This window comes from Panthera tigris, chromosome E2, assembly GCF_018350195.1.
Source record: "Panthera tigris isolate Pti1 chromosome E2, P.tigris_Pti1_mat1.1, whole genome shotgun sequence".
Classification (NCBI taxonomy): domain Eukaryota; kingdom Metazoa; phylum Chordata; class Mammalia; order Carnivora; family Felidae; genus Panthera; species Panthera tigris.
Window position 1 is genome coordinate 48,025,065 of NC_056674.1, and position 13,372 is coordinate 48,038,436.

The window sequence follows — 13,372 nt, forward strand, 5'->3', positions numbered from 1 at the left end:
ATTTAGTAATATGCACTTAAGTTCCCTCCATGGCTTGATAGCTCATTTCTTTTTAGTACTAAATAATATTCCGTTGTCTGGACATAACAGGTTATTTACCCATTCACCTACTGAGGGACATCTTGGTTGTTTCCATATCTGGGCAGTTATAAATAAAGCTGCCATAAACATCCACGTGCAGATTTTGTGTGGACATACATTTTTATCTCCTTTGGATAAGTACCAAGTAGCACAACTGCCAGACTGTATGGTAAGAGTACATTTAGTTTTATAAGAACTGCCAGACTGTCTTCCGAAGTGGTCATACCATTTTGCACTCCCACCAGCAATAAGTGAAAGTTCCTGTTGCTCCTCATTCTCATCAGCATTGGATGTTGTCAGTGTTTTGGACTTTGGCCATTCTAATAAGTCTGTAGTGGTATCTCATTTCAATTTGCATTTCCCTGATGACATACAATGTGGAGCATCTATTCATATACTGATTTGCCATCTGTATATCTTCTTCAGTGAGGTGTCTGTTAAGGTCTTTGGCTCATTTTTTAATTGGGTGATTTGTTTTCTCATTGTTAAGTTTTAAGACTTCTTTAAATATTTTGAATAACACAAGTTTACCAGATGCATCTTTTGCAAATATTTTCTCCCAGTCTGTAACTTGTCTTTTCACTCACTTGACATTGTCTTTTGCAGAGCAGAGGTTTTTAAATTTAAGGAAGTCCACCCTCTCAATTATTATTTTCATGGACCATGCCTTTGGTGTTGTATCTAAAATGTGATCACCACACCCTAGGTCACTCTTATATCACCTTCTAAGAGTTTTATAATTGTATGGTTTTCGTTTAGGCCTATGATCCATTTTAAGCTTTGTGAAAGATATTGGGTCTATCTAGATTTGGGTATTTTGTATGTGGGTGTCTGGGTCCAGCATTGTTAGTTGGAAAGTGTCTTTGTTCATTGTATTGCATTTGCTCCTTTGTCAAAGGTCAGTTGACTATATTTATTTGGGTCTACTTATGGGCTCTCTATTCTGTTCCACGTCATCTCTCCAGGTCCCTTTTTACTATCTCCATCCTGTTCTGCTACCTTGAGGCTGAGCTGTATGAACTGCTTAGTACCCCACTTTCTAGGAACTGCCTCTTAGTTCCCTACTGTGAGAAATTATGAAATGAGCCACTAATCTCTTTTTCTCTCTTCTCACCATCCTCTAATTTAAAATGATATTCTTGGGGCGCCTGGGTGGCTCAGTCGGTTAGGCGTCCGACTTCAGCTCAGGTCACGATCTCGCGATCTCGCGGTCCGTGAGTTTGAGCCCCACGTGGGGCTCTGGGCTGATGGCTCAGAGCCTGGAGCCTTCTTCTGATTCTGTGTCTCCCTCTCTCTCTGCTCCTCCCCCGTTCATGCTCTGTCTCTCTCTCTCTGTCTCAAAAATAAATAAACGTTAAAAAAAATTAAAAAAAAAAGATATTCTTTTAAATTAATACCTGCTGGGTAATCATCTCATGTACACTCCTTCCATGTTTTGCTTTTTGTGGTGTATCTGTCATGTCAGAGCTTATAATATTATGATGTCACAACCTAATTTCTATCACTTACTTTTAGTTCTATATTTAAATACATTCAATGTTCAACACCAGTCCTTGTTATGAAGCTTCTTCAGTAACCACTCTATTGTCTGAAGCTCATTCTCTAGTGGATTCCTCAGGCAGGGATCATGGGAACACTATTCCCTGAGTACACATACGTTCATGACTATTTATCTGTGGCTTTTATGCTTGAAGGTAAGTTTGGTTGGATACCATATCCTTGGCTCACGTTTTCTGCACTTGAATATCTTAAATGCATTGCTCCATTGTTTTCTCCTAAGGTTTTGCTGTTCATGAAGTCTGATGCTTTTTTGCTTATTAATTAGTTATCTATTGCTGCAAAACAAATTACCCCCAAGCTTAGCAACTTAAAACAATAAGTGTTTGTTATCTCATGTTGTCTGTGGGTCAGGAATTTGGGAATGGCTTAGCTAAGGTGGTTCTGCTTCCTCTGGACCCTCCCCCAACTCAGCCTTTAAATCTTCTGTCTTCTTTACATGTAATATTTATGCTCTACCCAATTTAGATTCTGCATCTCGAAGTTTTTCTCAGAAGGGGAATTTGTCTCTCTGGAAAGGAATCTTTTCATTAGGTATTCATGAAACGCTCAATGGCTTATGTTGGCACTGCATCCTCTGTTGTGGGCCAGGTTCAATGCAAAGCAGAGTCTGAGACTCCGAGATGTGTATGCAGATTTGGTAGGGAGCCGTCTCAGGAGCAACACCAGTGAAGAATAAGGCAAGCGGTGCCAGGCAGAGAGATGAGCTGTGATGAGATTACAGCAGAGACCTCAGCAGACCCCACAGGAAGCTCTACCACTGGGCTGTCTCTTTAGAATTGCCCCAGTTGAAGCAAGTTGTCCAGGCCCTTGTATGTCTCCATCACCCAGTCTTTGGAATATTCCTTCCTTTCGCCCACTGACCTGCCATGCCGCCTCTCTCCTGAATCAAACTCCATGTATGAGTGGGTTTCTTCCAAACTCTCTTCTCTACATCATGTCATTGGCCAGTTTGTCTGTCCCAACATCAGTCCCACGCTGTCTGTTACTCCGGCTTCAACAGTCTTAATATCTAGTAGGGCGATCCTCTCTTTTTCTTTTTCATTAATGTTTTAACTCTTCTTTTTCCCTTTTTTACCATGTTTTATATTCAAGTATAATTAACATATAGGATTATTAGTTTCAGTTGTTTTAACTCTTCTTAGCTCTTTGTTCATCCATATAAATTTTAGAATGAGCTTCTTAACAGTGGTTTTCACACAACCAAAAATAGTGATCCTGGAGAAAGGTTACTCAACAAAACAGATTTTTCACATAAATTAGGCCATACAGGAAGTGATCGCTCTCTAGAACCTTGTTGCGCTGGTTTTATAAATATACGTACACACTAGGGTTACCAGATTTTGTAGAAAGAAAAACAAATTACGTAGTTAAGTTTGAATTTCAGATAAAAAACATATGACTTATTTTATGTGGACATTTTTGTACTAAAAAATTATTCACTGTTTATCTAAAATTCAGATTAAACTGGGCATCCCGTATTTTATCTGATAACCCTAATACATAGTCCTTCCCTACCCCCATACCCCCAACACATACTCATGCACACACATACTTAATACCATTTTATCTGTTTCTCCCTGAATCCTCTGTGAGACAACCACCTTCCTCCCTTGTATAACATTTCTAACTACAGTATTTTTCAAGAATGTGTAGCTCAAAGTGGATAATGGAGTTCTGTACTTTTGTCAAGGGAAAAAAGGAAAGAAAGAAAGAAAGAAAGAAAGAAAGAAAGAAAGAAAGAAAGAAAGAAAGAAAAACAGTATATGATATTTGTAAAATAAGAGGAAAATTCTCTTCCACATCTGAAATGCCTGGGCTCAAATGGGGCAAAAATCAAGATCTTGTATCCCCAGCTTCAGGGCCCGGCCTTACTTTCTAGACCTCTCCAAAGGCCCCTTGTACAGGAAGGAGCAGGGGTTTTACCTGGTGGGTAAGCAGACCCTCCGAGGACTGTCAGGAGAAAGCTTCTAGCACACCCAGCAGCAGTTCCTGTCGTCCTCTTGCAGATCTTGCGAATGCTGAAGGGCTACGATTCCTACAACACCCTGCTGCTGCCTCCCCGTGTTCCGGGGGAAAAGCTACCCCCAGAGGTTTATGAGTACTTTAAGGAGATGAAGCGGTCCAAAGAGGAACAGATGAAGGCGAAGTTTCTGGAGAGTCTGGCCCAGGAAAACGGTGAGAGCTCAGGGCCGAGAGCCCGGCTTCAGCCACCGCGCTGGCGCCCTGGAAGGGTCCCTGCTGGGAGGCCGGCCACTTACCGAGCAGCTGCCACATGCTGGGCACATGCTGGTGCCTCACATATTTCATCTGTAACGTCACAAAATGGGCCTGTCCTCCCCACAGTATGAATGCAGAGACAGGGATACGCTCTGCTCCCACTAGAGTCTAGTGGGGAGTTCAGGCTTAAAAACAGCTAATAGAAGGATAGAAGAACACTTAGGCTTTACACACTTACCTGAGAGACTAAAGCACTGAGACACCAGGTCCACAGTGTGAAGGGGCAGAGTCAGGATTCAAGCCCAGATCTCTCTGACTCTGGCATCCACGACGGTAACCACTGTACTCCGTGGCTTCTGTGTGTGCTTGAATATGTCACACAGGGTACAACTTGGTGTCCTAAGAGAGGTCAGGAGTGGGGGTTCCCCCAAGGATGAGGTTGGCCCTCCACGGTCTTTAAGCCAAACCACAATCATAAAACTGGACTGTGCTCTCATAATGTGCCCCTTTCTGGCCCAGCGCCCCTGTATTACCCCACCATCCATCCATGGGCTCCCTTTTGTGCACCTGAGCGTCAGGGGTCCTTGATGACCTGTAGCACCGTGCAGTTTGTCATGATGCATGCTTCTCCTTCCTGTTTATCATGCCCTCATCTTGGAAATGTGCCCTCCCTGTTCTTCTGTGTAATAGTCATCACATGTGTAATTGTTTTCTTCATACCTGTCTCCCCCCCCAATAAGAAGCCCCCATAAAGGCAGTGAACATGCATTCCCCACTTGTAACCCCAAAGCATGGAACTGCACCTGATACGTCACGGTGCCCAATAACATGTGCTATAACAGTGAATGAATGAATGGAATGGAGTCCATTTTCTCCTGACCTTGGGCTCGTCTTGTCTCTCAAGGGAGCCAGTCAGAGAATACTAGTTTGTCCTAAAAGGAGAAGATGAGAGAAGAAGACCACCTTTGCCCTCAATCTCCTGGTCAGTGTCATTGAGCACTATTAGTTTACCAGAACTGCCATCGCAAAGACCACAGACTTGGTGGCTCAACCAACAGAAATTTATTTTCTCATAGTTCAGGAGGCTCAAAGCCTAAGATCCAGGTGTCAGCTGGGTCATTGTCTGCAGAACCTCCTTCCTTGGCTTGTAGCTGCCTGTCTTCCCCTGGTGTTCACATGGTCTTCTGTCTGTGTCTGTCCTAGTCTCTTCTTAAAGAACACCAGTTATACTGGAGTGTGGGTAGAATAGGGCATCCATATAACCCCTTTTTAACTTTATTACATAGCCACTTTCTGAGGTACTGGGGAGTAGGATTTCAACCTAAGAATTTTAGGGTAACTAGTTAAGCCTATAACAAGCACCCACAGTGTTCCACGAACGGAGCTGAAGCACTGTAAACAGATCAGTGAAACAGGCCCTGTCTTTGAGAGCCCACAACCAGGAAGGTGGTGGGAGGGGAGACACTGGAACTCAGAACCACTGGGACAGAAAGCTGGGGGTGCTGCCATGTGTAAAGGGCATCACAAAATCAGAGAAGGACCCTGTTGCTCTCGTCCCCGTCCTTACACAGTACAGTTGTGGGTTCGTTTTTTCATTTGGCCCATTGGAAGTTGGCCGAGAACAGGGACCCACGGGTTCAGAGGGAGCCAGGAAGGTGCATACTCGGCTTTTCCCCAGGGCTTCCCTGAGCCTGTGCTCCCTCTGCTCACGTGCAGACCATCCTCCCTGCTTCCCGCACCACGGCCAGGGAAGCCAGTCACTGGAGACCTCCGACCTCTCTGCCTCAGATCCAACCTCTAAACAAAGACAGTGTCAACCCCCGTCAACAGGCCTGTAAAGGGGGTCATTTTGTACAGTCACAGCCCAACACCCCCACTGAGATTGTGAGGAGGGTTCTAGGCAGACAAATTGGTAGGTGTACTTGGCAATGGCATAGACAAATGTTCATGACAGATTTAGGGGGAAAACAGGCTACAAATTGGTATATACAACATGATCCCAAGTTCAGCTTTGAAAAATTTAAAATTAAAGATCTGAGAGGCCACAGCTCTGCGGGCCTGGTATCATAAAGTCCAGCTGCAACTCCTCGGTCACTGTTTCTTGTTCTATCTACATCTCTTTTGCAGATGAATTGTATAATTCTTGCTCTTCTGAATTTTCTAAATTTTCTGGAGAAAATATATAATTTTAGTCTTTTTAATGTTAAGATGTAGAAACACTCTGGGCAGAGAAATTTTTTTTTAAAGTTTATTTATTTTGAGAGAGAGAGAGAGAGAGAGAGAGAGAGAGAGAGAGAGAACCAACGGGAGAGGGGCCGAGAGAGAGGGAGACAGAGGATCTGAAGCAGGCTCTGTGCTGACAGCAGAGAGCCCAGCACAGGACTGGAACGCACGAACCACAAGGTCATGACCTGAACCTAAGTCAGATGCTTAAGTGACTGAGCCACCCAGGTGCCCCTGGGCAGAGAACCTTCTTAACAGCCAACTGACTGCAGATCTTGTTTCTTGGCTTTGGCTAGTCCAGGTTGATGGTGACCAGGTCAGTGATTCTCCACTTTGTCTCTTTCTTTTTCCATACCTGTCTCCCTTGTCTCCCTCCCAACACTTCCCCCATGTTTTTGTTCTTTGTTTCTCGGGCAGAAGAGGAAGATATGCCCTCATCAGAACAAGGCACCTCTGGCAGTACAAAGAGGACCTCACTGAGCCAAGGGATCTCTGTCACGTCCAACCCTGAAGAACGGCACATTCCCACGGTCGAGTCCAAGACCTACCCGGATGAAGAGGAGGATGAGGAAAGCCTGGAAAAAATAATGTTTCAAAGTAACCAAACATTTAAATGTTTTGTACCGGTTCTCTCTAAGAGAAGTGGGAAGACTGTCCAGTGCCTTTTTACTTTTCTCCCTAAAATGCACCCTTGAGCCTTTTAGCACTACCGTGTATTAATTCTGTAGTAGGAATATGCCATCACTTAGTCAGCCATTCCCCTTAATGTTGCACATTCAGCTAGTTTCCAGTATTATTTTTTCAGCAGGAGATATTCCCCCAGAAATGGAATTAACAGTCAATAAGGGTATCTGTATTTTCACTTCCAGTAGCTGTTGACAAATTATCAGCTATAAAGGGCACTTCCCATCCACTGCAGGGGGGAGTGGGAACTGTGACAACATGTGCAGCAGATAATTTGCCACTGTGCCACAGCAGTGTTCAAGAAGAAAAAGTGGTTCTCCTTTCCATCAGACTGTATGAATTCTGGGCGTGCCCATGGGCATGCACTTGTACACGTATATTTTTAATTTGCAGCTGACAAGATACAGAGTGTTGACAGCCACTCGACGGAAGAGGTTGGAGAAGTAGAGAACAACCCAGTGAGCAAGGCGATCGCGCGCCACCTGGGCATTGATATTTCTGCAGAAGGCCGCATGGCCAAGAACAGGAAGGGCATCGCCATTATCATCCACGGGACACCCTTGTCAGGTATGCCGCAGCTCCCAAGGGTTGTCACTTTAAGGGTTATGGTGAAGTTCGCACATGTAATTTTCGAGATAACAAAAGACTCTTTTTTTTTTTTTTTGATTTGTATACCATGGGACTATCCCCAAACTATTAAATTGCCAATCTCAGAGAAACAGTGTTAGAGAAAGAGCAGGGACACCTTATTTTTAATTAATATATCTCTGAGTTGTTTGAGCTTATATTCTTCCAATAATTTTAAAATAATATTAGGGAAAAATCCAAGACATTAAATTCTTTAGAAAGAGGAGGGGAAAAATAAAAATAAATGATAAAACAAGAGGAGAGGGGGAAATAAGCACAAGCTCCTTGAACTAGAAATATTACTTCTATAAGCTTACCTTAAGAATCTGTTTAGTGATGTGGACAAAGATTAACTGCATGAACATTCACTGCAGCGCTGCTCAGCATCATAAAAACTTGGGAGCAATTGAAGCAGTCAGTACAGAAGACTGGTTAATTAAGCTTTAGTGCATCCACATAGTAAGTTATTTGGCCTCTATAAACAGTGTTTTGTACACCCCATAGCAGCATTACTCACAATAGCCAAGAGGTAGAAACAGCCCAACTGTCCACTGACAGATAAACGGAAAAACAAAATACGGTACAATGGGATATTATTCAGCCTCAAAAAAGAAGGAAACTCTGACTCATGCTACAATATAGTTGAACACTGAAGATATTATACTAAGTGAAATCATCACGAAAGGATAATTGCTGTATGATTCTACTTATATGAAGTGCTTGCAGTGGTCGAATTCATAGAAACAGAAAGAAGAGTGGTAGTTTCCAGGGACTGGGAAGGAGAAGAATGGGAGCTTGTTGTTTAATGGGTACAGAGTTTCCATTTGAGAAGATGAAAAAGTGCTGGAGGTCTATGGTGGTGATGATCACACAATAGTATGAATGTACTTATGCAACTTAAAATATGGTTAAAATGGTAAGTTATGTACAGATATCACCACAATTTCTTTAAGTGCCATAGAAATGTACTAAATGAATAGAAAGACGTTCATGGTACATCGTTTTAAGTAAGAAAAATGTCATACTTAGGATTTGTAATCTGGATTAATTTCCTATTGGTACCATAACAAATAACTACACATTTAGTAAGTTGAAACAATGCAAATTCACTTTCCTTCTGAAGGTCAGAAGTCTAAAATGTGTCAAAAGAGCTGCATTCCTTCTGGAGGCTTCTAGGAGAGGACCCATTTCCTTTCCTTTTGTAGCTTCTAGAAATGTTGCCTGCATTCCTTGGCTTGTGGCCCCTTCTTCCATCCTCAAAACCAGTATCATAGTATCTTCCAGTCTCTCTTCCTTTTCATCATAATCACCTGTTCTGACTCTGACCCTCTTGCTTTTCTCCTATAAGGGCCCTTGGGATTATGTTGGGCCCACCCAGATAATCCAGGATAATTTCCCATATGAGGATCCTTAACTTAATCAAAGGTGCTAACCCCCTTTACCACATAAGGTAACATATTCACAGGTTTCAGACATTTGGATGTGGATGTCTTTGGCTGGGGTGGGGGGGCATTGTTCAGCCTACCACATAACCCATTTCTTTATAAGAAATATAAGTAAGGTAGTTATATATACATACTTAGCAGCCATATGCTAACTGTAATATCTCTGGGTGAGCAAATTATGGATCTTCTTTTTCCTTCCCTCCTGTTTGTTCTTTGAATTTTCTGCTTTCTTTTTAACAAGCAGATATTTTGAAATGAGAAAAAAAGATCAACACAAGTTATTCTTTAAACCAAAAAAGTCTTCCCATTAGAATCAGAGACAGTAGAGCTACATGACTTTTAAAGGTCATCTGATAGAATTACCATCTAGACTGAGGAGAAAATCCAGAGAGCAAACATGTTGCCATCACACGGTGCACAACACATGGGTGGCAGAATGAGGACAAGAATCCGTGGTCCTGACTTGTGGTTCCGGCCTCCTTTCTCTTTTCTGCTGCCATCTGTGGCCGCACAAGAGACATAGAGGCAAAGCGCTTGGAGAGATTACTCTACAGGGGCCTCCATTCTAGAAACTTCTTCTGTCTGGAGACACTAAGCAACTGAGAGCCAGGAAATTCAACCTCCTGACCTTTTTTTCAGGGAAATCAGCCACCGCAGTCAGCATGGCCAGGTACTACAATGCAGCCTGCTTGAACATCGACTCCATCGTGCTTGAAGCGATCTCTGATGGCAGCAACATCCCGGGGATCCGGGCCCGTGAGCTCTGTATCAGAGCTGCCATAGAGCAGTCCATGAAGGAAGGAGAAGAGTCTGGTAAGAGCCTTTTCCCCTGACTTTCTGTGGTCAAGTGGCCGGCAGCCTGCTGCTAATACCCATCTTCTCTGTGTCCCCCGCTGAGCTTTTCTCCCCCAGCCTGGTTGAAAGCTGACTTACAACATACTGCCAACTTATAGCCCAGGGAAGAGTTGTCTTCACTGAGTATCTGTGGCTCTCCCCGCTGCCCAGACAGGCACCCATTTGGTGCTATGGGGAACAGGACCATGAATAAGAGGCAGCCCACACTTTTGGGGGTGACTTGTGGAAGGGGAACAGACATGGACTTGTTCAGAGCAGAGGGAAATAATGTAACAGGAATACTGACTTCTGTGAAAGGGCAACTTTGGGATGGCTGGGGTCCAACCAGCTTGATCTGGGGAAGTTTTCATGCAAATGAGCTTTAAAGGACAGGCAAAGAAGAAGTCAAGTACATTCCGGCCCAAGAAAGCAAGGAAGCTGACAGTAAATTAGAGGTGGGAAGGCAGGCTCAGGCCCATCTTGGTTGACCTTGATGCCGAGATTAGGAATTCGGGTTTTATTTTGAAGGAACAGAGGAGTCGGGTGGTTATCACCCTCTGGGAGAAATGGTCAGAAAGCCACACTAGGAAAGCAACTCTTGTAATGTCTTGTAAAGGAAGCACTGGAGATGCCGACAGTGAACAGGTTTGGGCCAGCCGACCCCCTAGCACCTGCATGGCAGGAAATTGAAAGATGGGGAGGCATTCCAGGTGGTCACCTAGAATTTCCAGTCATGGAAACCAGGAAGAGAGTGATGTCATTTACCAAGATAGGAAATGTGGGAAAAGGAGAAAGTTTGTTGGAGAAGAAAATTAATTAAGGTTTTAAACACCATAGTAGTGAGGCCTGGTGTGGCCTGCCTACCAGAGGTAGAGAATTCTGGCTCCATCAGGTTGTCTATGGACCGACAGGGCAGGAGATGGCTGCTCAATTGGGAAAATACATTGAAGTAGAGTGATTTCTCTGAGAGGAACCATTTTTAATAAATATTCACTCATAACAGCATAACATCATTTCTAATAGTGCACCATGCTTGCTGGTTGATTGATAAAAGTGGCTGGGGCTTTTAGACATGCCCCTTCCATACCTCTGCATAGAATGCTTAGGGAAATAGAAGATTCTTTGCTGAAAAGGTCAGAAAAGTAGCTTTTGAGTAGTGAAAGAGGAAAAATAATTTTCTCTCTATCCTGAGTTCTTGGCGGAGACTGCTATAATAAAAGATTAACAAGGAAAAAAAATAAGTTTATTAACATGTGTCCTTCTTGTGTACATGGAAGATACTCAGGAGGAAATGAGGTGACTTAGAATTCTGAATTAAATACCATCTTCACAGGAGAGAAGAGGAGGGAGGTAGTCCTCTTAGGGGAGAGCAAATGAGTCTTAGGGAAGATGAATGGACCCACAGAACAATGGACGAGGGTACGGTAGTTAATGACAAGCATGTCTCCTCTCCTGTGATGAGTCAGTCCACTCTGCTGGATGGAACTCCCAGGGTGGGGATTTGTGACAGTTGAGTTCCCTTTGGACACTTGTCTTTAGACAGATAAGGGAAGGTGAGAGAAGTCTTCTCCCCACATTTGCTGTTTTTCAAGTGCCCACAGTTCAAAAGCAAGCAGCGTATGTTGAGGTGACATATCCTGAACTCTAATAGTCATATTTTGGGATGGCATACTCAGCTACCGTCAGTGGGAACCCCAAGCTACATCATAATTCTGGTTCTCTTAGATTTTGTTTCCTTTTCTGTCAATTAAACTACATTTCACAGAGGTCTTTGGAGCTGTGTTGGTGTCCCATAAGAAACTGTGGATTTGGTCTTCCTACCTGAGGAGGTCATGTCAAGCTAAAGACATAACGGGGGGAGTCTTCCTCAAGAAAGTAAGAGGTGCACCTGCTGGAAGAAAGAAAATCAGCCCAGAAAGTTCCAGAAAGAGGAGAGGGATGGAAAGAGCAGGACAGGACATTGGGGAACACTTATATTTTAAGAGGAGTGTAGGTAGAGGAGAAGCCAGGGAGGCCGAGAAGGCAGAGTGAGTGTCAGAGGGGTGGGCAGTCAGGAGAGCAGGATGCAGAGAGAGAGTCAAGGAAACAGAGCTGCAGGCGGGAGGGGCAAGAAGGGTTTGCACACCTCTCCAGTGCCCTGGTTGGGTCTGGGCACCTTGGCCTTGTCTGTCTCATAGGCCTTATCACTGGTTCATATACCATTTACTTGACTTCCTTATGCTACTGTCTCCCTACCCCACCAGAATGTTAGCTGGGAGCAGGGATGTGTGTTCGTTCTCTTCACTGATGCATTCCCAGCCCCTGGGTTGGTACCTGGCACAGAGTAGACACAGAGTAAATACTTCCAAAAATGTGTCAAATCAATGAATGAATGTAGTCATAGATTGCTGGAAGTACAGATAGAATGAGCCCTGAGAGAGGGCCACTGTGGGTCACAGTTCAGAGGTCATTGGGCGCTTTGGAGAAAGCCCTTTCAATGGAGCGGTTAAACCCAAACCTACACTTGCTGTTCACTGCGGGGTCCACAGGCTGTCCTGAAGCAGAAGTGGTAAATCTAACCCTGTGTGTCCCTGTCCCATGCAGTACCCACCAGCCACCTGAAACATGGGTGTCCAAATTGAAATGTGCTGCTTGGGGGTGGCGGTTCAGGCAGGGGGTAGGGGGTGGCACATGGGAGTTGAAGATGTAGTAGGAGAAAAAGACTGTAAAATAACAAGGTAGAAATGTGTTGATATAATCACATTTGGGGTAGATTGGGTTAAACATACCATGGAAATCGATTTGTACTTTTCTAATGTGGCTACTAGAAAATCTAAATTGGATACACATTATACGTCTATTGGACAGATGTGGCCCACACTACTGTTTTAGAAGCTGGGCAGTGAGGAAAAAAGGAGGTGAAATGATGATGTCTTGAAAGAAGTGAGAGATGAAATGAAAACCCTTATTAGTATTATATCAGGAAGAGCTGGCTTTGTAAGATATGGCTGGATGACACCACTGGCAGGGGAGGTTGACAGACATGGGGACAGCACAGAAGAGAACCTACAGCCATCAGTGGAGGCGGGAGCGGCCGTGGAGGCATAGGACTCATGGCGAAGTGAGTGGGCACAGGTGGCAAGAGGCTGGAGCCATCACAATCAGGTGGAGCCTGGAGGCACCGGGGGTAACAGGATCTGGATGAACGAGGGACGAACCAACAGAATGTTGGTACAGCTGTTCCACTGGTGGCCTCAATGCCCTTTGACCCCTGCCACCCCCAGGTGCAGTATGGTGTCCTTGTACCTATAACCAGCTCTCAGGGGAGGGACAGAGGGACAAAAGATAGTGACAGCTCTCAAGGGAGTTCTGAGGGCTTATTTGCTGAAATGGCCAACAAGGAATAAGGAGTCTTAGCAATTCTTCCTGAGCTGGAAAACGTGGAGGCTGCCTAGCGCACAACCGCATTGCCCCATCTGAGGTGTCAGCTTTCCAAGGCAGGGCTACAGTGGACCAGCAGTTTCAGAAATGCTTGCCCTCGGGGCTGGAAGAGGAAGTGGGGCAGACTAACATGGGACCCACTGGGCAGATGGGCAGATGGGCAGCGAAGAGCCCTGGACTCCAGTCCAGCCTCTCCACTCGCCTGTCCTCATCCAGCCTCGGCGTGTGTAGCCTCTTCTTCCAGCCCCTCCCAGCCAGCTGCAGATGGAGACGGCTGTGTG

The 13,372-nt window shown here is 44.5% G+C and overlaps 1 protein-coding gene across 15 annotated transcripts in view; it reads left to right on the forward strand.

Moving 5' to 3' along the window:
- Positions 1-13,372, forward strand: part of HYDIN (HYDIN axonemal central pair apparatus protein) — a 441,202-nt gene that overhangs the window by 328,646 nt on the left and 99,184 nt on the right. For 14 of the 15 annotated variants that reach the window (XR_006211638.1, XM_042967954.1, XM_042967958.1 and 11 more), the window contains 4 exons: positions 3,648-3,816; positions 6,499-6,678; positions 7,159-7,332; positions 9,477-9,650. Coding sequence is in view for 14 of the 15 variants with exons in the window: in XM_042967954.1 (XP_042823888.1) it covers positions 3,648-3,816; positions 6,499-6,678; positions 7,159-7,332; positions 9,477-9,650 (697 nt within the window). In the remaining variant the exon portion in view is untranslated. Of the gene's footprint in view, positions 1-3,647; positions 3,817-6,498; positions 6,679-7,158; positions 7,333-9,476; positions 9,651-13,372 lie in introns of those variants that run through there. The other variant, XM_042967966.1, reaches the window with a different exon arrangement.